General features: G+C 30.5%; 4 protein-coding genes across 5 annotated transcripts; 3 read left to right on the plus strand and 1 right to left on the minus strand.

Moving 5' to 3' along the window:
• The first annotated feature begins 340 nt into the window (after positions 1–340).
• LOC132953026 (uncharacterized) lies at positions 341–2,705 on the plus strand. Its single transcript, XM_061025575.1, has 4 exons — positions 341–448; positions 1,653–2,130; positions 2,288–2,636; positions 2,693–2,705. Exons 1-4 carry the CDS (start codon positions 422–424, stop codon positions 2,703–2,705), a joined length of 867 nt encoding a protein of 288 aa, XP_060881558.1. The 5' UTR covers positions 341–421.
• Positions 2,252–4,629, plus strand: LOC132952224 (uncharacterized). The gene has a single exon (XM_061024442.1). The coding sequence runs from the start codon at positions 2,788–2,790 to the stop codon at positions 4,225–4,227; it is 1,440 nt and encodes a 479-aa protein (XP_060880425.1). The 5' UTR covers positions 2,252–2,787; the 3' UTR covers positions 4,228–4,629.
• A 2,727-nt stretch (positions 4,630–7,356) lies between these two features.
• Positions 7,357–11,658, minus strand: LOC132952216 (zinc finger MYM-type protein 1-like). Its single transcript, XM_061024429.1, has 5 exons — positions 10,844–11,658; positions 10,546–10,650; positions 10,115–10,219; positions 9,985–10,059; positions 7,357–9,789 (listed from the first exon to the last, which is right to left on the minus strand). Exons 1-5 carry the CDS (start codon positions 10,962–10,964, stop codon positions 7,544–7,546), a joined length of 2,652 nt encoding a protein of 883 aa, XP_060880412.1. The 5' UTR covers positions 10,965–11,658; the 3' UTR covers positions 7,357–7,543.
• A 1,766-nt stretch (positions 11,659–13,424) lies between these two features.
• LOC132952601 (lipid storage droplets surface-binding protein 1) lies at positions 13,425–21,960 on the plus strand. Of its 2 annotated transcripts, none has more exons than XM_061024936.1 (8): positions 13,425–13,558; positions 13,654–13,798; positions 14,139–14,324; positions 17,772–17,943; positions 18,086–18,300; positions 20,192–20,449; positions 21,294–21,395; positions 21,511–21,960. In XM_061024936.1, exons 2-8 carry the CDS (start codon positions 13,682–13,684, stop codon positions 21,682–21,684), a joined length of 1,224 nt encoding a protein of 407 aa, XP_060880919.1. In that variant the 5' UTR covers positions 13,425–13,558; positions 13,654–13,681; the 3' UTR covers positions 21,685–21,960. The 2 variants fall into 2 exon arrangements, with proteins under 2 accessions (XP_060880919.1, XP_060880920.1); XM_061024937.1 differs by having other exon boundaries at positions 18,140–18,300.
• Positions 21,961–25,003: the final 3,043 nt, after the last annotated feature.

Consider the following 25,003-nt stretch of genomic DNA (forward strand, 5'->3'; position numbering starts at 1 on the left):
GTACAACACTTCCATTGAGAAAATTCTCGATCATGCAACTAAACTGTAGCTGAATGCATTTTTCAATTGCGCCGATATTAGGTACCTATAACTGGATTGTTTGTTTTGTTTAATTTTTTTTCTCATTATTATTACGTTCTCCTCGTTAATTTCATTTATAATTTATTCATCTGGCAATAAAAACGAACGGTATGATTTTCACGGTATAACGATTGGACGTGGTCTGTTGGATGCGAAACAGCGAACGAAAAACGCACGAAACGCGCTCTGAGTGGGAGGCGCCACCGCGTGATTCGCAAATACACCCAAACGCCGTCGGCTCGCCGCGTTAGGTGTTAATGCGATTCTTGCGGACGACGTGTGCGCGCACTTGACTGCATGTCCATCCAGATCACTGCCGAGCTGAGCGTGTCCTAACGCCATGATCGCCGTACACATCACATGTCAGGTAATATTGTATGTTGACTTAAATTAGGGGTCGGCATCCCGCAGCCCTCAGAAATTTTATGTGGCTCGAGAGTAAAATTTATAATTTACTAATAATAAACACTTAAAAATTGACATCATGTACATACAATCCACAAGCTAAGATATTGTGGGCTGGAAACAACGGATTGAAACGTTGTTTGTTTGTAGATATCATAATAAATATATAATACAATATTGGGAACTTAAATAGGTAAACTAAATTTGATTTGACTATACATTTTTATTTTAAAATAAAACAATTAGGTATATTCAAATTCAAACTGGAGCCCGTGAAAAATGTACGTTTATTTTTGGCCCTCGACTTCAAAAAGGTTGCTGACTCCCGACATAAATCATTAATTGTTATTTTTACGCTCTTATAGACCCCGACGGTATTGCGGGCGTTCCAATTTTTTTTTATTATTGTTACAAAATATTCGAATAATTAGTATAATTATGTCCTATCTTTTACGGTATCTTATTGATTTTTCAACGTTTCAGCCACCATGTTGTAAATCGTACCAGCTATATGGGTGTATACTATTACGAACAACGATATAGCTGTAGGATACTAGGATACATAATGGTAGATATTCTGCAATATAGCTCTGAATAATGTCTTCGGTCCGTTTGACAAACGTAGAAGCATTAACCACCATATACAGTCGCCATGACATCGATATATTTTATACATAATATTACATAATATACCTAACGATGTATGCTATTTGCTGTTTTACGAAGATCTAGTTTTATTTTGCGTACGAGTATAATATATAATAATATAATAATATGACCTCTAGATATCCGTGAATAATCTTTGAGCAGATTTTTTAATAAACTATAGAAACAAATGTGTATAATATTATATATGGTTTTTACATTTTACGATGAATGATTGTTTTAGTAGGCGGATTTATGCATATTTAATATATTTACACGTAGAGGTATTATGCACGTTACACAATTATAAAAAAAATCTTGTATTTTATTACGACAGAACTGATGAAGCGTGTAATTCATTGACCTCTTTTAATGCTTTAATGGTCGGTTTAATACCGAATAATGGCATACAATCAAACAATAAATGTAAACAGTGGTTAGTCATAAGATTCTGTATTATATATGAAGGTATATTACCTACTATTTGAAGAACCGTTCTCAATTTAAGTTTTTTTCCATAGGTGTTTCAAGCGGCCACTATAGGCATTCTTTTGACATTGAACACTATTGTACCAGTTAAATCATCAAAGCCGGATGCCAACTATAAACTTGAAAAGACATTCGAAAACATCCGTTCATCTATTGATTCAAAAGTTGCTGAAAATGGTCATTTCAAATCATTTTTATCTCCAGATCAAAGGAGAAAATCGAATACCGATTTTTCTCAATTACAGGAAGACGTTGATAAACAGATGTCCGGCGTAGATTTTAATTTCGATCAGAACGCTTATGACAAATTTCATTTGCCTCAACAACGACCTGTAAAACCTAAATTTGTACTCAACTATGAACCATTAAGACCTTCAAATTATATATCAGCACCGTCTACGCGTTATACAGATTATCCATTTAGTATACCAGAACATCAAGATGATGGAGGTGACGGTGGTGATGGCGATGATGGTGGTGACGATGGGGGTGGTGGTGGCGGCGGAGGCGGTGGGAATGGGGGGTAGCGGTGGTGGTGGTAATGGAGGAGGTGGTGGAGGGGGTAGTGGAGGGGGTGGTGGGGGTGGAAATAGCGGAGGCGGTGGAGGAGGAAATGGTGGAGGTGGGAATGGTGGCCTTGGAGATGGTAATGATGGACGATTTATAGAACAGCAATCTTTTGAGCAAGATTACGATAACTTTGAACCCCATAACGGTTGGAGACCTATTCATAATAAAATAAAAGGATCGGATATATTAGAGAATCAGTTTAGGATAAGGCCTTCAGTGAAGAAGGTCCCCGGTTATGGTACGAATCGAGTACCAGTGACTTCTAATAGTTACCAAAAATCATATAAGCAACGACCAGTGTATAAAAAAAAGCAGCCTCAGCGATTTGCTGACGATCCATATACACGAAGATTAGTTGAAAATAAACGACCTTTAAGGGTGTTTGATGATGATGATGATGATGTACAACCATTAAAGACTCGCGGAAATAGCAAAAGACCTTTAAGGTTAAATGGAGAAAAAGGGCGATTATCATTTAATAATATACGCAATAATAAACCAGCGGCTGTTCTTGACGAAGACACAGACGATGCTGATGAACCTAGGCCTTTACAATCAAGACGGTTTCCAACTAAAAAGCGACAAGTGTGCCAGAAAATGAAAAAATCTATGACACCAAACGATATTGAGGATCATGACATTATAGGAAGAAAAATGTCATGCATGGTGTGTAAAGACTTACCTTCAGGTGGTTCATATGAAAAATGTTCATACACGTCAGACCCCATTTCTGATGAATATTTTAAAGAACCAGAAGAATCGAATAAATTTAAAAAAAATAGATTTAAACGCAGAGTTGTATATGACAGAAAACGAAAGCAACCCGAAAGTGGCGAAGAAGTAGAAGACTATGAATATGACAATGTCAATGCTCAAGAATCGGAAGAAGATCCAGAGTATGTTCAAAATGCAGATGCCGTAGCCGAATACGATAGTGAAGATCCAGAGAATTACGAAACGGCTGAAAATGAAAGTGAAGAATATAGATTGCCACCATTGCCGTCAAAATCGTCTACCTGTCGTAAAGTAATGAAAAAAGGGAATGTATGTAACGTATGCCAAGACAATTTGACAAATAGACAGTATGAACAATGTGAATATGAAGATGATCCAAAAAAGAACGCCTATGAGTATTCCACACGTAATGTGTACGGTAAGCCAAGGTACAAAAGACAATTAGACAGTGACCGAACTTACGATGATTACTTTAAAAAGCTGTTCCCGGAGCTGGGCTCAAACCGGAAGAGTAGTATCGCCACTAAGTTTTCGTCTAAAGATGGAGACTTTGGATTTTTAGACAATGGACAAATCGGTTTTAAGAAAACAAAATCTTTGTTGCTCGGCGATAAAGATTTATCAATTGATTTCAATTCAGGTGAAGAAAGCCCAGTGAACAAGATGTTGGGTGATTTTCGTAACAAAGATCGGTCGAACTGCAAGAAATCTCTTAAAGATAAGATGACGTGTTACAAGTGTAAGGATGATACGGGTTCGGAGACGGAGGAATGCATGTACATTACGGATAGCGCACCGAAAGATAGGAAACAGTCCTATCACGAAACGAAAAAATTCAATTCTAGCCCAGAGGTGGTAAAATCTACGACAGATGCGAACAAATCAAATGAGAATCACAAGCAACAGCAGCCTGCCTCGTCATCGCTGACACACGTCTATGCTCCGTTGTTTGGGTCCAATTATGAGCCAACGGCACAGTACTCGCACATTCGGCCGCGGTACAAGAACAGAAATTACAGACTTCACAGGAAACCGGTGACTGAAGAACTCGCCGAATCCACTGAGGATGATGATCAGGCAGAGGCGCAAAGCGTAGAGGAGTACGACTACGCGGACGATCCGAGTAGTAAACAGGTATCGAGACACGACTTGCCCGACGTAGATCCGTTTGGGCCCGAGGGAGCGTACAGCGAGGAAACAGTGCCGGTCTATGACCCGACATTAAGAACTTGGCTACCAAGATATATGGTAGTTAAGTCTTCAGAAGAAGCAATGGTTGACGCGGAACTAGGGTTCGATTAAAACGAAATCACGACGTAGGTAGGTACCTAAATGCAACTTACTTACAGTATTTTACGTTCAAGGCGGTATCAAACAAACATTTAATATATTATATATCTATTTATGAGTCAGAATATTATACTTATTATATATACTGGTGGTATGATAAGGGAATTAATTAATGGATTATTATTGTTATTGTTGTTGTTGTTGTTGTTGTTATTGTGTTATTATTATTATTATAAATTTGTATATTGTATATCGAGATTCATATTGTACTTCCATTCTGTTATTCATGTGTGCAATAATATTTATGTACCTTTATTATATGTGTTATATGTGTTATATATTATTTGATTATCATACCAATAATATAATTTGTAACTTATTTTGTATAATTATGTTGTTTTAAATTAATATGTATCAAACAAAATATATTATGTTGTAGAATAAAATATGTAATTTGCTTTTATACATCATTATTAGCTGTATTATCTAACTTTGCCCGTGAAAAATTAACAATTATTTGATATGACTCTTAGTGTATTTTGGTTTTAGAGTACTTGCCTCAGTTCCCAGGCATATGAGTGTCAGTGGTGTACCTACTTCGCTTTGTGGACTTATCCGACCACGGAGGCAACCCACTTGAGGTTAGGTTAACCTAACCTAACCTGAGGTGGATTGCATATAACCCATGACGTGGCGCCGGGGGTAATCGAGAGTTTCTGAATTTCTTTTGGGGTGTTTGTGTGATGGCTAATAGGTGATAAATGATAATATAATGTTAACTATAGTATTTTAGTAATAACTATGACAAGTAGTTACGAATATGACAGTTAACGCCTTCATAGGGTTATTGGTGCTGCAGGGTGGGTGGAATATTAAACTAGCTTCTTAAAAATATCAAGTTCGCCACGCCACTGAATCCACAAAACTTGTTGTATTTTGGTTTAAGTACAGTACCTTTAACACTATGATCTAATCGGGTTAGACACATCTCCGCACACGATTAAATTAAATTTTTAAAATTCGGCACTTGTTATTATTTATAGTATAGGTAATAGGTACCTAGAGGTACCTAGTAATTTACAAAGCCTGTAATCAATAAATATACCGTTTTATATAAAAAATGTTTGTTCACCTATCGGACGTAGTTCAAACTATACAAACTTAATCTCTAAATCTTTCCGATATCTCTGAGAGCCATCTCCTGAAATTTTCGTCGAAATCAGTCAATAATATTGGAGTAAAAAATTGCCTTTTATGTAGAATGTAATAATATTATTAGCCATGAAACTTAAAACTACGAAAAACTACAGTGCCAAATATATTTATGTTTATCAATTTATGATTATTCATTAAGATCCGTAGGCGTGTTAGACAAGCTTACAAAGATGATACAAATTATGAATAAATATAATATGCACTATACAGGTTTATAATATATTATAATTAATGGTTAGAAATATATAAACATTATCTATAATAATTCATTGTTACTAATAAACAGCTAATAACTATATTCGTTATTTTGATGGGTTTTGAAATGTCTGTTATGTACAATAACAAAAATATGTATTATGTGTTGTAAGACCCAAGTTTAAGACTTGTCTAGAATGTGAGGTACGTAGATCAGTAGGTGCGGCCGGTGTGTCGAAATTTGAAAGAAATATTAAATCTTCGCAATCGTAAAAATGACACTGAGTAAAGTTAGGTTTACTATTCTCGTTTATTTAATTTTTAATTAATTATTACCTATTAAATACGTACCTTTATGTGTATATTATTCTACATGATAATCTTACAAAATTATAATTAACAATTGAATAATTAAATAAACTTTAAAAAAACAACAACAATATAATTATAGCGAAAATGTTAGGGTTGTGTTAGATACATAATTAGTTATCTATAACTCATTTATATAGCTGAATATTATGAAAGAAAATTGATAAAAATATATTTTTTTTTTATTTTGTAAAATATTCTGTAATATATTATTATAATGATTGTAAAATTCAAACATATATTTACCTCAGTAAAAATAATGATATCTAAACCCGTTAGGTTAACTATTATTTCCTTGATTAAATTATTTAACTTCTCTCTCTATATATATATATAACCAATTTTCTAAACCATGTAATAAATTACTGTGCCATAATGTTAGTATAGGCAAACGAAAATACGATATTGAAATAATTCATAGATCAAAAATTATTTAAAATTAGGTTTCTTTTCTTCAGATTTTTGAAATAAGGTCAACAACTATTAAATGTTTTTATCTTAAAAATCCTTATTATTCATAAAACAATTGCATATTTGCATATTATTAAATGGTTATAGCATAAACTATCAATCGGTTATGATAAAAATATGTTTGACTAATAATTTTTGAAATTTTGAAATGATTTTTTGAGCTAGTTAAATTAAGCTGACAAATTACTTATTTGTTAAAATTATTGTATTGAGCTTAAAATGTTTATAAAATTGAAATCTGTAATAATAGGTAAGTAATAACTATTTTCTCAAATTTCAATATTACAAGATAAATATATTTTTTACTCAAAATTTTAGTGTGATATTGCTGTAAATTTTATCCATCAATATATTATTTGACCATCAATATCTCATATAATTGTTTCATAGTTATTGTCACTATTTTCTGATAAATTATTGGAAAACTTGGAAAGTTTGTTAGTTTGCAGTGTTGGCATTGTCTGTGTTAATTTTTAATGGATTGACTGCCCCGAGTGTGATACATAAATCGTATGGTAGGCATTTACCTATTCTTATTATCCAGAAATGAGGTCACCAATTTAAATAAACAAAAAGTCAAAAAAATGAAAAACACACATTATTCCAAAACCAATATATTAATATATTACGCATTTCTCAATCATTACAATATATTACAGAAATTATGTCTGAAATGCCCTTTTGTTTGTTTTTTAACCGTATTTATAGATAACATCTACATTGATATATACATAAAGGCAATAAACAAGAATTTTAGTCCTATAAAACATTGATTGGTGTTATAGTTTCCCATAATTAAAATAAACCAAATGTATTAATGCCATCAGTGCCGCAACTTAGTAATTTAGGGCCCCAGGGCAAAATTAAATTTCGGGCCCTACAACTATAGAGGGTACATAATAATATAAAATGCTGCTAGAAATTTTTTTTTTTGATAAAATTAAAAGGTATGATAAATGATTATTATTTTGTAAAACTATTGTATTCTATGTTTCTGTGGAAATGATATCTGTATTTATATATTTTATGTTATATATTTAAATAATTTTAATAAACTTAACAATATATTAATTCATACTTAATCAAATTTCATTTTTCTTGCTTTCATATTTGAAAAATTTGTTAATATTTTGTCCATATCAATTTCTTTTGTACGACGCTGTTCGATATTTAAAACTGAAATATTGGACAGTCGTTCTTGTCCAGTTGAATTCCTTAAATAGCTTTTTATTATTTTAAGTTTTGAAAAAGACCTTTCTGCTGTTGCAACCGTTACTGGCAATGTCAAATAAATTATACATGCTCCTAATACATCAGAGTAACTTGTAGCAAAGTCGTTTTCGAGAATAAATGAGGCCAGTGCTTGGATACTATTCAAATTTTTATTTTTTATAATTTCTTTGATTGATAGCAGTTGACTTGTTAAATCAGAACTTATATCTGATTGATACATTTGAATAAAGTCATATGATCCTTTAATAGTAATTTCATCTGGTCCTAAAAGTGTTTGAGGTTTCAAAAAATTGAAAATACTACAAACGTTATGTAAACCTTTAAATCGATCTTTAAGTTGACATATTATTGTGTCAACAACTGGTAAAAATACTTTTATTTTAAAATTATCTTGTGTGATATTCATTCGTCTGTCACCATCTACTTCATCAAAAAACAACCTTGCTTTTTTTTGGCGAACCACTTTGTCATCAGTTGGAATACCCCATTTAATTGCCAGGTTGCTTGCATTTTCAACTACACTACAATAGTCATTCCTTAGTTGCTGCATACAAGTATAGGCATCAGTCAATCTATCTAATGCTTTCTGGAGGTCAATGTCTTGCTTCTGCAAAAGTTTAGAGATACCATGCAAAGGACGCAATACTCGTTCCCACAAACATAACATAAGTAAAAATTCAAAAGATTCTATTTTTTTTTTAATTGAAATTGCCATATGTTTTTCATCTACTTTACTACTTGATAAACTCATATATGTTAATGATTTTATAACTTCTATATACCTTTGTTTTAATGCTGATACTGATGAATGCCTAGCCTCCCAGCGAGTAGGACAAACTTTTTTTAATACTTTAAGTCTAATTGTTTTGGCAGTGTCATCACCAAATGCAAGTGATGCCCATCTAGGACAACTAGAACTAAAAAAATTGAATATAGTTTGTAATGTTGTAAAAAAGTTAGTTGCAACTTGCGTCGATTTGGCTGCATCACAAATCACCAAGTTAAGGTTATGTGCGCAGCAATGTACATAATGTGCATTCGACACGGTAGAAGATATTCTTTGTTGCACTCCTGAATAAGCTCCACTCATTACTGCTGCACCATCATAACCCTGGCCACGACAATTTTGGATGTCTAAATTGTACTTTTTCAACACATCATAAATAAGATTTTCATAATCCTTTGAGCCATGGTTCTCTAATTCAAAAAACCCAAAAAAAGATTCTTTTACTTCAAATGATTTTGTTTCATAGTTTAAAACAACATAACGCAGTATAACACTCAATTGATCAATTTTTGTTATATCTTGTGTCGAATCTACTATTATTGAATAATATTTAGATCTTTTTACTTCGTTTGCTAATATATTTAATACTTCTGAGGATAATAAATGAATTAATTCATTTTGAATTTTCCAACTCAGGTATTTTATTTTATTATTTTCATTATTCAATAGATTATTTAAAACAGGATCAAAATCTGCCATTAGCCTTACAGTCCTGATAAAGTTTCCTTCTGTATTATTTATTTTAGTTTTACTGTTTTCGTTTCCTCGGAGAGCAGTATTCCCCGCAGTTAAAAATAAAATAATTTTGACTAATCTAATTAAAACATTTCTCCAAAAACTAGCTTCTTTAATAATTTTATCTTCCATATGTTTGTCTATAGTTTCGTTTTTTAACCAGCGTACTCGGACTTCAGTGGCTTGAATATGTTGTTGAGAAATTTCATGTGCTCCAATTTTTTCTCCAATATGGTGCCAATCATTAATTCCTAATATCCAATTTATTTTAAAATTTCTATTTTGCCTATCAGCGAAAAGCCAACATACTTCACAGTATGCACAATCTAAAATGACTGAATAGCATAACCATATTCTGGGTATACATAGTCCTGTATTTGTAGTTTTGTGATAAAACTGTGCTGAAAAACGTCTAAGGATGCCTTTTCCATCAGGGCTATAGGGAAATTCTATGTTGGTTGGTTTACATGGTCCATGCAATAAAATACTTCTCTTCAAATCAGATTTTACAGTATCAAACTCTTTAAAATGTCCACGGTCAGTTGGATAATCATTTGTTAAATCTAAACCTATAAATAAAACAAAATTTACTATACATATTATAAGATAGGTAATGAATATCAAAACTGTTTAACAGCTATATGAATATCTTTTTACATTTAATATCAATTGAAATAGATGTAATTATTATGATTATTAATTTATTCAGTTTAGTTTAAGTTTTAAGAAAACTATAGGTATTTTGAGAAATATATTTTACCTACCTGGTTTATCAAATATGCCTGACTCAGTAACATCACAAGTGTCAGACGATTCTACTTCATTATTTTCATTTTCACCTAGTTTACATTTTTACATTTTAATAATTTTGAAAAGTTTAATTTAGGTTCCTACCTGGTTTATCAAATATGTCTGGCTCAGTATCATCACAAGTCACAGACGATTCCAAATCAGTATTTTCATTTATTTTACTAATTAAGTTGGTGGAAAAGTTATCGACTAAAAGCAAAAAAATCACTTTATAAAATACAATAAACTAAAATGTTCATAACAATTTATAATGATAATATTATGAAGAAGTGAACAACTATAGTTTAGGCACCTACATAGGTATATCAATATAATAAATTAAACAACAAATGGAAATTGCAAATTATAAACAAAAAAAGTATGCTAAAACTATACTTAAATCACTAAGTAATAAATATCAACATAATTATAAATTATTCTACCTATTGAATATGATGTGTTTATCCTCATAGTTTTTTGTATAGTTTACATTTTTAAATTTTAATAATTTTGAAAAGTTTAATTTAGGTTCCTACCTTGATTATCAAATATGTCTGGCTCAGTATCATCACAAGTCCCAGACGATTCCACATCAGTATTTTTATTTGTTTTAATAATTACATTTTTGGCACACTTGTCAACTAAAATATTTAAAAAAATATCACATATTCACATCATATTATTTACAGTTGTATGCAGAATGTAATGTTATTACTAGGTAAATGTGTAAATAGTAAACTAAGTTTTTAGTAAACGACCTTCGTCTTAAGAAAATCTTAACTTCAGGAATTTTAACAACCACCCAGTATTTAATAATATATATTTACCACTTACCAGCATTATCCAAATTGTTTTTTACTACAAACATATTTAATGAACCTCTCAACTTCTTTATTTCTTCATCTTTTTTTATTCTCATTTTCCTTTTTGCTGAACCACTGAGATATTTTGACATTGTAAATATGATTAAAATAACTTATAAGTCAAGTATTAAAGTATTAACAGCAATGATTAATAAAAGTATTTTTTTATTAGCAATGCAAACTATTCAATGAAAAGTGAAAATTAAAAGTACCTAGTAGTAACTTGGTGATTATAAATTTGAAATAATTTAAAACACATAGAGGCATAAGCCATAAAGGTTAGTTCGGAAGATAATTGGTGAATTATTATTTTGTATGTAGGTACCTAAATGTAAACAAAAGAGATATTTTTATTCTATTTTTATTTTGCACTTTAGTGGTGCTTACTTTGGTCACAGAATAATGCTTTGGTTTATAAGACAAACTGAGTATTCAGTGTAGCCAACGCCAAGATGATCGGTGATTTTTTCATCATTAATCTTTTATCACAGAATAAATCTGTGAAATTGATTTGCCGCCAAAGACCTTATACTTATACCACAGACTTTTCATAGTTTGTGCCTAAAATCTAAATTATTATTTAAGCATAAGGTCTATGTTTACCGCATTATTACTTATCGATTATGAACTCCTTAATATTTAATATTTAAAATATTTCAATTCAAAATACATTTTTACAAAATCAAAAACCCGGAAAAATAATAATAGGATCCACCCATTATGGGCCCCCTTTGAAAAATTAATTTGGGCCCTCTGGCAGGGCTTTGCCCTGCTTGCCCTGGTGGTAGTTGCGGCACTGAATGCCATGCAAAGTACAGCCTCACGGAGGCGCTGTAATGTAAGGTACCTTACTATACCTTCCTACAATTATAGTTTGCTTCTCAGAGAAAAAATTTCAAAAAAATTATAGGTACCTATATGTCACTTAATGTTTATAATATTTATGTGAGCGTGATATTTTGATCAGTTTTATTTTATGTTCGAGTGAATAAATCGTACTTATATATTTAAATATTTTGCAGCTTTCATATAGAACACCAACGTGTGAATAAAGAAAATACGAAAATGACTTATTATTTCAAATTAATATTTTAATAATATTACTGTATATTTATATTACGATTAGGTAATGATTACCTATTGATGTAAGACGATAATACGATATATGGGTACCTAGGTACATTGATATTTAACAAAGCTGGGCAAGTTAATGATTTTTTTTAACTCGGTTTAGTTAAGTTAATATTATGCACCAATAACAAAAAGTTAAAAGTTATGAACACTTTTTGTTAACTTTTTATTAAATTAAAGAAAAGTTAATTTGTTTATAAAACGCTAGCGTACTTAATTTTTTCCAACCAAAAACTAAATTATAGGATATAGAGTTTATACTTCATACAGTATTTCCATATAAGTTAGATTCGAATGATTTTAATTTTTAACTTTAAACAATTTACGATACATTTTTTTTGACATGAAAACGAAATAGACTGAAATAGTGAAATATAATACAATTCAAAACAAAAAAAATTAACTTAACTTACTTTTTAAAATGAAAAATTAACTCGTTAATTTCACGTTAGTTAGGAAAGAAATTTAGTAAGTTAACAGGTAAGTTAATGAAAAGCCAAAATTAACTATAGTTAAGTTAAAAAGTTAAAATAAAATTAACTTTTTAACTTAACTTTAACTTGTTAACTCGTTAATGCCCAGCCTTGATATTTAATACCAAATAATTGTAGGTAGCTAGTTGGCTGATGTATCAGCGATAAACCGATTATTTCGGATAGTGTTGTTATTTTTGTTTTAGGAATTTATAGGATTCACTACTATGACAATAACAAAATGCGTTATAATATATAATTATGTCAAGTCATCAACTTGAATAACTATGGCCGTCTGCCACCCGATCCAAATATCTATATACCATATAGGTAATCAATTACGTCACGTTTGTAAAATATTTTAATGTTTATCGTTCTGTTGACCATTGTATTATTATAATATTTAGCAAATATTATGACACAAACTCTCGAATATATCCGATGAGACATCGCTAACGCAAGACGTTGCATTTTTTTATTTTTCAGCCGACCAAAGTCTTGTTTAGAGCTAATTCTTAGTAACAGTACTTTAATTATATTCTAGGCACGTGAAAACACATAACTATATGACTCCTCTCAAACAAGGTTATATATTGTTCATATTATTATACTATTTAGATTTGACTTCCATAAATTTCTTTCACTCTTTTACTAAAACACTGTGTGATTATGAGTTATAATATTTTGTAACATATTATAAAATATTAAAATGTATATAATATCCATAATACACTAGGACACGGGTCCAATGTATCAAACTTTCTCTGATCGATTTCAACGAAACGTTATAATAATGTATATTATAGTATACCAATTTACCTACACCCTACACATGTTCGAGTGTACAGATAACCTCGGAAAGGTCACAATATTTTAGTCATCATTACTCATGCACGTAAACATATATATATATATTTAGACTCACACACCTCACACACACACACACACACACACACACACACACACACACTATATAGTATACCTATATCACGGTAACGCAGGTACATTTATATCGCCGATTGTTAAAGATCTTCGATTCATTCAACCGTGCGGTGTCGAACGAGCAGCACATATCATTAAAGGTATATTTTATACCCCTTCAACTTAATTTACAGCGATAGCAGTGCGCACATATTATAATATTATAACATTTTTTTTTTTTTTAAAACAAATTTAGATTTTCACGGTAAAAATCACCGATTACAATGACGGCTTCGAGGAAACATGATTTACCTCACTTTGTGGCCATCAACAGGATCATGAAATTGCCGGTGGTGTCGTCGGGCGTAAACAAAGCGACGTACATCTACGTAAAAGTTAAGGTAAATACTTACCGCGATAATAATAATTATTGCTTTAATAGAAATTATTGCTTGTTAGTATAATCTGCAGTGTACGAATAAGGAAAAAAATTAGAAGGAGGATGCAATAGTTTTAAAAAAACGTGCGGGTACCTGAATATTTAATTGTCTTATACTGATTAGGATATAATAATCAGAAGGGGTACCTACTCGTATTATTAATATTAAAAAAAATTCAGGGACTGCGTTCCCTCGTCGATTCAATCACTGGATATAATATTGAACGTATTGATTCTTCAACGGGCTATTTTTAACGGTTTTCCAAAATTTGTGACTAAGCATATACATAATATTATTATAGATGTCGAACAGAGTGATTGGATATAGCTTGGAAAGCGCAGAGAAGACCGTTTTGAGCGTCGTGGATATGTCTGTTCCGCTGGTCATCAAATTCGAAGACCCGATCAACAGAATTGACGATATTATGTGTAAGTCATTGGACGTCGTCGAACACAACGTACCGATGGTGACCTACACTCCAGAAGAGGTGAGTACTTTTAAAATATTGTGTAATAATAATATTTAATATTAATATATTAAAATATTTTATAATAATAGTTTTTTTCGGTAATTCATAAAACGTAAGAATAAAAAAGTGAGTAAGTGGATGTCGCTCTACTGTACAGTAGGTTACAAGTGAGTCACTGTAATGAATGGTGATAAATTTGAATTCAATGATATAATATCATTGTATAAAAAAAACGATTCTGAGCGAAAACGATCAGCCAGCCTATGAATTATGATATTACTAAGTATATATTTGACGATATTATTGTGAATTCAGTAATTTATATATTTACCTATTTACGTGGAACCTTGTTTTAAATTTTCAATCCTTAGCTATACAAGTTGAACATTTTATAAATTTTTAACTACAAAATAATTATTAAATTTTAAATTTGATAAATTTTGTCAAAATTTGAACTTTAAATGCTTATAAAAAAAACTGTGACTAAGGATTTTTAATGTTTTTTAAATTTTCATTGTAACAATAAAGTAGGAGCCTGTATTAAATTTTCAAAATTTTTTAGCCAACAAATAAAGTTTTATTGGCATACATTGAAAAAATGACTAATAAAATTGGAAACTAAAAATGTTCCTAAACAGTTCAAAACAAATCAAAATATTTTGAAAATTTTATCGTATATAGAAAATGAAAATATAAACAACCAGTGAAAATGTCATGTATATACGTTCGTTTGTTTTAGAGTTACACCAAAAACCAATACCTATTTTCTCAAAAATAGATTTTGCGTAAAAATTCCCGTTTTTCCTAAATTTTTCTTTTGTTTTTCACGGCGCTTTTGAAAACTCTTGAGACATTTTTACTTTTGGCCCCCCAAAGTACCAACTAGATTCACTTTCCTATCAGAAAAGATACTGTTGAAGAAAATCGAAGCAGTTTTACTGCCCCAAACCGTGATGACAGACACAAAAAAAAACAAGACACATCATTGTAAAATCAATACACTCAGAATCTAAAATGCATGCCAATTATTACAAATATAGTATATATAAGAGCAATTACAAAACTAAGCTTTTTTTCTTTAATATTTTTATATTTATACTCTTTGATAAACATCCGGCTCGTAAACTATAATGCGTATATTAATGCACTTGATCCGTTTTAGGCCGTCAATAACATTTTGGTAGGTATCTATATCACTATTTAACTTCTGTAAGTCGATAAAATATGTTGGATAAAGTATCGGAAAAATATTTAAAAACCATATTAACGTTATTATTTCTATAATGGATTTTGATTTGATTATGAACTTGTGGACTGCCATGGCGTGTTTCCGTCCATAACGAGATTAAAAGAGGTTAGCTATATAGGTAGAAGAATAATGATTCGATGCTTTATATTAAAAATGTATATCAATATAAATTAATTATGTGTATTATAGTACAAATTTGAAATGAGGATAACTATATATTTTATTTACCTATATATAATATATATATATTATATATATACCACTGTTTCAGTGACCAGTGATTTTTGTCAGTGCTTTATTTGAAAGTTTTAATGTTATATCTTCAAGGTTATGAATATTATTTAAATTTCTTGCTTTTTATCACCTAGGTATATGCAATTAAAATACACACTTTTAAGTTATAAAACATTATACCGTTGATTTTACAATATACTAACATAAAATATTATAAAAGTATACTTATTTATTTTAAGTATACGTATATTATTATAAAACCAATGGTTATATTTAACCAAGTACTAAGTGCGTTCATCCCTAGTTATATTCCCCGAAAATATATAAATATATTGCTACATGCGGTGTTTTTAATTAGTGTCATAGTTAGACGTTGGCAATATTATTTTTGTTTGGATTGACGTACAACATTTATACCAATGTAGTATTACTATAATATTATTAATAATAAGACAATATGGTATCACACATACTAAATATGAGTGGGTTGTGGGTATAAAAATATATCTATACATGATATAAATAATTATTTCTTACGGTCACCCCTGAATTAGGCAGTGCCTATACAATAATCATAATTTGTATTAAATCACATTATATAATAAAATACATAAAGGCGGTTTTACCATACCTATAGTTAGAGTGGGTAGCCAATCTTACTTGAACTTGTTGTGAGACCTTAGTTTGTAACAATATAAAATACCCTATTTAAGAATATCAATTAGGAATATGATTATATGAATATCTTATAATATTTTCCGATGGATACAACTACAAAATTCAAAATTAGATATTATTTAATTGTTTAATAATCAAAGATTTTAATCGAATTTAAAAGAAAAATAAGTTTATATAATATTACTATTGTAGGTTTATTATATTAATACTGAAATGTTATCTTATACTAGTATAGTTAATAATGATAGTTGTAATCATATTATGATTCAACGTGACCTTTCCTATATACAATATTATTATATATATTGTTACATAGGTAGGTACTATCTATAAAGAGAGTAATTTATTATTTATAATTCTTATATTATATTGTTTTTGATTTTATAACTGATATTATACCTAAACGATAATATAATGATATTAATTATTTTACTTTATATACATTTATCGGAGATATAATAATATTATAATATTATTATGTAAATATTTAAAATTGCTGATTTGAGATCTAAAGTTCAGAATCAACATATAACCGAAAAAAATGATAGTTCCTATTGAAAACCATTGATTTATTGATTATTTACCTAACTTTCTAGGACATTAGAGTATAACACAAGTAATATACATTTAGTTTATATAATTAATGGGAGAGAGTCGTTGTCTTTTTCGAAAAAAAATCCATCATATATTATAATATTATAATATACTCGATGATATTGATATAATTAATTATTATAATTATATTTATTTAAACTACACTCGTTAGTCAGTATGATAATAACATCATATAGCAAGTTACCTATAGTATGTATCTATATCGTTTTGATTTTCCCAGACACATTGGTCAATGATTAATTACGCACGAGGTGATATACCTTTGATCTGTTTCATTGTTATTCTGTTTATTTTCTACTTCAAACTCGTATGTTCATCGTCCGAGGAGACGAATGTGACCTATGTCTGATACACGATAAGCGTTAACAACTGTATATCACACTGTGAATCACCCGTTCATAATAAGACATTTTCCTTTAATTAAAGCCTTCTACTAATACTAATAATAATAATAAAAAGGACATGGTAAACCGCAACAACACAATAACAACAGTATATATAGTACACAACATTAGTGTAAATGTGTACCATATTTATGTACCTATGCAGATTAAAATATTATATAAGTTTTAGAACTGTATTGGTAGGTGAATTTGTTTGTATATTATACAAGACAGTAATCGCAACAACGTTAATTTTACCGATTAAGACCCGATTTCAATAGTACTAAATAAATCTCTGCCCTGTAGATTTATTTCACAACCAAGACCTTCGTCAAGGCCAAAGTCGAGCCGGTGCTAAAACGTGCAGACTCCGTGAAGCAGCTCAGCATGTTGGACGACGCTTTAAGCGTGGCTGACAAATACGTGGACAAATACTTGCCGGACAAGGATCCGGGCGAGGACGCGGCCGACAAACCGAGTAAGGATTTTTTTATTTAAAAATTACGTACTAAAAAAGGGGCCCTGGGGCTTTTGTTTTCGACCGATCATCCATAATATTATAATGTGCCTACAATGTACCTATGTGCAATTACTAATAATTATAATATCATATATTATAGTCCCGATCTATACCAAATGTCGGCAATATATTGTGTTGTTGTTGCCTACTGCAGGTACAGAACCGTCTAGCCAGGCGGTGAAGACTATCCGACACGTCAACCACTTTTCCAGAAAACTGCAAAGGCGCTTGACCCGCAGGACGATTGCCGAGGCCAAGCTGCTCAAAAAACAGGGATACGATACCGTCCAATGCTTCGTGTATTTCGCAGATCTCGTGAGTACCTAGCCATCCACACATACTCTTAAGACCTACGCTCTAGTCAAACGCGTTTGAGCGTATTTAGATGAAATCGTATACGACAGTCGATTTCAATGACCGATTTGAACGCTCCATATCATTTATAGTTTTTACTATTTTTTATTCACGTAGATAAGTTCCATAGCACAAATGGGCAATGGCTGCGTATAAGGCACATAGCCCAAAAAAACGCAGTTATCAAATATCAATTTATGTTTATCCTTTTTATAATGTTATTTATATTGTACGATGTGTACACACGCGTATGCCTATTGACTAATTATAATTTAGTACATTTAGTTTAAAACACGGGACCTAGATTTTAGTCTACCTCTACCGTGGTTTAAATGTTTTCATTTTCGTTACATCTTATTTTGTTAAAAGTATTTGTGTAAAGTACTTGTTAGTTATTCATTATAGTTCATATAATGGAAGTGTAAAAAGTGACATTACAAATATCGATTAATTCGAATTCTTAAAAAACTATATGATAACTTTTATAAACAATGGTTTAATTAAAAAAATTTAAAAAGTGGGCAAGTAGTTAAAAGCTCTGTTGTACAGTTTTAGGTGTTGAGCGCACCTCGTCATATTTTAGCAGGTCACTGTGATGGATGTGTGAAATTTGAATTCAATGATAAAAAAAAACAAAAAACGATTTTTTAGAGATATTTTATATATAAAGCTATGATATTAATTTATTTTACAATATTAGTAAAATTGTATGCTGAATTAATTTTTGCCGAAAACATTGCATTTATTATTTAATTAATTATTATAATAGTATATATTATATAATCATAAATTATTTGTATTGACTTTTGAGTCATTACCGTCTTATCATGAATAGGTCGTGAATAGCCAATTATAGGTCCGTGGTATTAATAGGCAATAAATCAAGATATTTTGAAAATCGTCGTTGTGTAATGTGTAGAATAATTAGTAAATAATAATATAGGGATTAACAATAAGTTTCAGGTCCCTACGAATATTTTCTGAATTATACAACAAAATAACAAAGATCAATTAATTGTATCGAATTGCACATTTGTATAGTTGAGATTTTTTAGGTTTCTGCAAGAACAACTTACAATGAGGACCTAACCGTCTAATTTCTATATATTTTTCAAACCTTGGTAATAAAAATTAAAAATTTTATAAGTTTTAAAAATAAAGTCCAGTATACGTCAAGTTTCAAACATTTTAATTTTAATTAATTAATTATTCAAGGAAAAGTGAAGGTGAAAATTATCAGTGAATCACCCACTAACCCGGTACGTGTTTGACCTAGCCATGTAGCAAGTTACTGTTGCAAGTAACCTTATAAGTTACTCATTGTTTTTTTTATTTTTTAAAGACTTTAACTGTTTTTAAATATCGATATAGAATTAATCTTGATTAGGTCCACCACAAAATATTATTATGTTTCATAGTAGAGTTTCTGGCTACTAACTGAAAAATATCGAATGTTATTTAACATTTCGACACATTATTTTAATGAGGTATTGTTATGAAACTAAAATATTCGTTTAAAAATCGTTGATTAGCTGGTTTTAAATATAAACAATCTATTATTGTACATTTGTACGTGTGTATAAATATAATTACAAAACTAATTAAAATAAAATATTATTATTGCGAAAATATAAAATATGTGATGACATAATATTCGATCTACATTATATTTTTACTCCACAATATTATAATAATTTAAAAATGAATCCTAAAATATGACTGTAGTCTTGAGCATTTGGAATGATTAAGTGTTTGATAAATCGATAGACCGGTGCATAATGGTTAATGCCACTAAACTACCACTGAATATCAGGAAAACACTTTAAACTCACAAATCGTGATAATTTTTCAGTTGGCCAAAGACCCTAAAGCGTTTTCGGAAAAAATGAAGGCCATCTGGAAACACCTGAGTGAGGACGAACCAGAAAATCAAAAGCCACCAGAGAACATTGAACAGCTCATCGAAATGTTGTCGAGGGAGGGAGCTAGACGTTTCGTGCACGTGACCAACTTCGTGGCCAAAAACATCAGTATGGGACCCGCATACTTGGGACACGCATTCACCTACGCTTCCCAGGAGGCTGCCGTCTTGGCGGACCAAATTATAAAGGTGTGGCTAACAAACAATATGGTTAACACTGACGCGATTACGGCACACATTATTTTTGTTAGTTAAGGCATGACATTAAATTACGGAGACTAACTAATGGCCCATGCTGCAGAGTTGTTATTAAGACCCTACAAACAGGGGGCAATTCTGAAACTTCATTCATTCTTATTAACCGCAATATGATTACTTATTTGCATCTGATCATACATCATAATAAAATTTTTTTGGTTCTTCGATATTTAATCAATTTAGAATAATATATAGGCGTCAACTGCAATGGTCTAATTGTTCAATTCAAGCATTATTTTTATTTATTGATTAACCCGCGGCAACTTAGGCTATTGGGTGGTTTTTCAACTTTAGGGGAGGGTACTGTAGGTTTGGTAAACACATGTGTTTTAGTTTTGGCATAATTTCAAATTGAGCACCCGTAGGTTTCTGCCATGCCCGGTCGGAAGATGGTGGCCTCTCTCTCTTTAGACAGTTAACTGCCCAGAGAGAGAGAGAGGATCTGCCCGTGGTCGAGATTCGAACCGATGCCGTAGTCCACCCGGCCACTCCGTCCTCCTCATTAAAGGATTACAATATATTGTCGTATGTTGATATTTAGTATAACTCCATTTATCATTATATTATATAAATTCAATTTGGGTATTATTTTTAATTACGAACAGAATACCTAACAACCCTACATTCTAGTAACTGTAAAAACTTACAACTAATGTCGGAAAAGTGTCTTTTCTAACTTCTAAGGCCATCTCTAATTATATCATAGTTTAGTCGAATATCAATGCGTTGTATAGTTTTAAATATATTATATAATATAACCTTTTAACGTTTTCAGTACGCCCATTTGGAAAATGCGAAAGGCACAGTTGTGCAATTTACCAATATGCAGTTGGCCAAGTACAAGAAACTCGTCGAAGATCTAAGAAAATTAATACTGGTAAGTGAAAAGTCTTCCTGGGTATAGTAACTATAGTACAGTCACTATAATAATAATATAGTAGTGGTATAAACTGCCCGGTGGAATTTGTACTGAATTCGTTTACATTTTTCAGGAATATTTATCGTCAGTGTCTTCGAAAATAAACGAGTCAAAAAAGAAAGAAACCGAAAAAGATAATAAAAACAGCGGAACGGTCGCGACCGCCAAACCTTCAAAAGGCAATAAGGTGAAAAGCGCACCGGCCGCCACTCCGGCTGCCAGTGTAACGACCAACGGAAAGCCTTAGTCCTAAGCTTTATTCAAATATTCATTCATCAAATACGGCATATTTTTGTCAGTTATATTTATTTTATTTTATAAGCGTCTGATTTTTAGAATTCTTTGTACTCTTGATTTGTTTTTATGTTATTTTTTTATAATATGTGAACGTATTGCAATATACTATATAATACATATAATATGTAATTATAAAATATTGTTTTGATTTTGGAAAATATATTGTATGTTTTTGTTTTACACATGAATGTTTATAATTTGTAACAATAAACAAATATATAAATTATTTCATATCGTTATTACTTATTTATAAATCTAATTAATTTCGTTTACAATGTTTGTAACAATAATATTTGTATGAGTTAGGGTATAGTTGTCTAAGTTGTTGTGACTCTGTAGTGGTCAATTTTTATGTTACATAGGTATAACTTGGCAGACAGTGGCGGATTTGATTCGTCTTCTAGGGGGGGGGGGGGCAATATCCTTTGGGTCCACAAATGATACTACTTTTCAACCAACAGAGGAAAAACATGTAATAGGTAGGTATGAAGGTAAAAATGTAAAATAAATATTTATATTAAAAAAATTAAATGGTTAATTAACATATTATACAATATAGTATAATTTGTATATTGAATAATATACAAATTTATATTAGTCTTCTATAATACAAAATCTAAATTTCTTTTTTTCATTGAAGCAAATCGACTAATTTTATTTTCCACTGATATATTATACTCTCTGTGAACATTAAGTAGTGCTAGCCCTACTAGTCTATCTTGACCCATTTGTGACCGCAACCATGTTTGTAATCTAATGTGCAAAAGCATAGGCAGTATTAAAATTAATTTTCAAGCTAGGCAATAATAATTATACCTGCGAAGCGTGGAAAAGCTGCGTTCAGCTGTAGCAACACTTACAGGCAGGGTCCCTAATATCAATAGAATGTTGTGAATTGTAGGAAATATTATTGGCGAACAATTATCTAATGATGCCCATACAGTTTTTGGAGGTTCAAATTCTAAAAATAAAATTATTATGAATGTATATACTACGTTGCAATGTTTGATGTCTAGGCCTCTAGGGAGGGGCCATGGCCCCTATGGCCCCCCCCTAAACGCCGCGCCTGTTGGCAGATAATCTCATGTGTGGAAAAAATAGAAACTTCAACCAATGCCATAAATGATAAACTATACACTCCACACTTCAAGCACTGCAGTGCACTGGACCTACTGAGCTGGGTAGGTACTTTACTTTATTGATTATTAATTATAATCATTCCTACCATTAGGTTTAGGTATATAATATTAAGCCACACAAGATTACATTGCAACAGGGAGTTTTTGAATACTCGTAACAATCATAATAATTTACAATACAGAGTCTATCAAATATTTTAGTACCTATTGCATATTATATTATGCTGTTGTGTATATTATAGGTATATATTATATAATTTAGACTTTAGGAAGTACAGATAAACAGAGGACACATTGGTGTGCATTAAAACGTATATCAAGTGAGTTCATCTAAAAAATATATATTTTCATCGTAGTCTTACCGCAGGTGAATATATTATTGCTACGGGTAATATATTATCTGGCCAACTGACCATATTATTCATAAGTCATAACTAAAAATAGCTTGGTCTATGACTATAGCTGCAAATGTGAGAAAAAAAGAATAAAGAATTGTTTTCATTAGGCACTAATCAGTTTTTTTTATCTATATATCAAATGAGAATCAGTACATATATTCAAAAATTCATTGGTACATTATTAATCATCATATGCATATATAAAGTACATACTATAATATAATATGTTTGTAGGTTGCATATTATTATAATATTATCATTAACACCTTTTATAATATTAATCAATAAGATCATTCATTTGATACCAAATAACTCGATCGCACTTATTATTATTTATTATGGCTATATCATCATATAAAATACATAGATTCATAATAATATAATATACTGATTATAAATTTTTAATCACAGTTTAGATGACGTACGTTGGTGGAAATCGTGTAAAATTATGGGGGAGGGGAGGGCTAGAAACTTAAAATGTTTAAATACTAAGATGTTTGTTCTTGTCTTATACCTCATACTTTGAAATATGCAGTTTGCCTTTATGATATATAGGCTAATATCTACGTAATTAGAGAAATCATTAATTTTAACTAATGAAGAGTAAGTAGACATTTGAGTTTTAAAATACAAGCAGGAGGAAATTAAGGATTACGAGTTAGGGGAAGGTTATTTTTTAGTTACTCGGTATAATATATAATTTAACCGAAGACAAATTCAGAGTGAGGGAGAGAAAGAGAGATACACTCGGTATTAAAACAGTAAATGGTTTTCTCAAATGTTCATTAAATCTATATGGCTAATACCTAGCTGTTTTAATACATTTGTAAGTTTTAATTGGATTGGCAGTATTCAGATTTGTAGATACGACGTTTACGTTTAAGACATTGCTATGGACCTCTGACCTATTTTGGAGCCTTTACATTTACTTACATAATCATTACGTAACCCTGAAACATAACAATATTTTACTAAAGATAAATGTATATATTTAACTTTATAAACAATAGTCAATAAATAATAAGAGTTTAGATACAAAAAATTGTGTATATTTTAGCCTATTATATAATAGGCTGATTGGTGATTCACATGATAACAGTAGGTACCCTATTATTATCTCTGACGTACGTGCGAAAATTCCAAATACAATTTTAAAGTTCGTATTCACATTAGAGTAAATACATTTTTTGCACAGAAGTATGTAAATCATTTTTGGTCAAGTAAGAACGTTTAGGCATAGTATCTATTATACGTAGGACATAGATAGTATAGATATATACTAGGCAGGTACTAGGTACCTACTTAATAGTATGTAGTAAACATATAATTAGGTAGGTATATTGAACTGTTGACAAACCAACATTAAGCCGGTTTACAATGAATGGTAAACTGATTTGACATGAATTAACTAAATACTTTTAAAAAAAGTATTCAAATTTTTTACTGTTTTTTAATTATTTCTTATTATAGAAATATTAGTTTGTATAGAATACTTTAATAATTTTAGTTTCTTTTGATAATATTTTCGTAAATCGGGATTTTCAATTTTAATTTAATAGTAAATAAATTTAATTCCTTAATTATATTATATTAATATAACTTGTAGCTATTATCAGTATTATCAATTAACCATTATAATATTTTCAAGAAGACGACAAAATTAGCATGATGTACCGATATCATCGGCGAAAGACCTATAGCTAAAATCTCAAAGACTTTATAATAATTTAGG

The sequence above is a fragment of the Metopolophium dirhodum genome, chromosome 9, assembly GCF_019925205.1.
Source record: "Metopolophium dirhodum isolate CAU chromosome 9, ASM1992520v1, whole genome shotgun sequence".
Classification (NCBI taxonomy): Eukaryota; Metazoa; Arthropoda; class Insecta; order Hemiptera; family Aphididae; genus Metopolophium; species Metopolophium dirhodum.

Coding starts and splice junctions, on each gene's coding strand:
- LOC132953026 (XM_061025575.1), top strand. CDS start 422: ATGATCGCCGTACACATCACATGTCAG. Junction 449..1,652: donor CCGTACACATCACATGTCAG/GTAATATTGTAT, acceptor TTTTTTCCATAG/GTGTTTCAAGCGGCCACTAT. Junction 2,131..2,287: donor TGGTGGTGGCGGCGGAGGCG/GTGGGAATGGGG, acceptor GACGATTTATAG/AACAGCAATCTTTTGAGCAA.
- LOC132952601 (XM_061024936.1), top strand. CDS start 13,682: ATGACGGCTTCGAGGAAACATGATTTACCTCACTTTGTGGCCATCAAC. Junction 13,799..14,138: donor ACATCTACGTAAAAGTTAAG/GTAAATACTTAC, acceptor ATATTATTATAG/ATGTCGAACAGAGTGATTGG. Junction 21,396..21,510: donor ATCTAAGAAAATTAATACTG/GTAAGTGAAAAG, acceptor TACATTTTTCAG/GAATATTTATCGTCAGTGTC.
- LOC132952216 (XM_061024429.1), bottom strand. CDS start 10,964: ATGTCAAAATATCTCAGTGGTTCAGCAAAAAGGAAAATGAGAATAAAA. Junction 10,220..10,545: donor AGACATATTTGATAATCAAG/GTAGGAACCTAA, acceptor TTTTGCTTTTAG/TCGATAACTTTTCCACCAAC. Junction 10,060..10,114: donor AGACATATTTGATAAACCAG/GTAGGAACCTAA, acceptor AATGTAAACTAG/GTGAAAATGAAAATAATGAA.
- LOC132952224 (XM_061024442.1), top strand. CDS start 2,788: ATGAAAAAATCTATGACACCAAACGATATTGAGGATCATGACATTATA.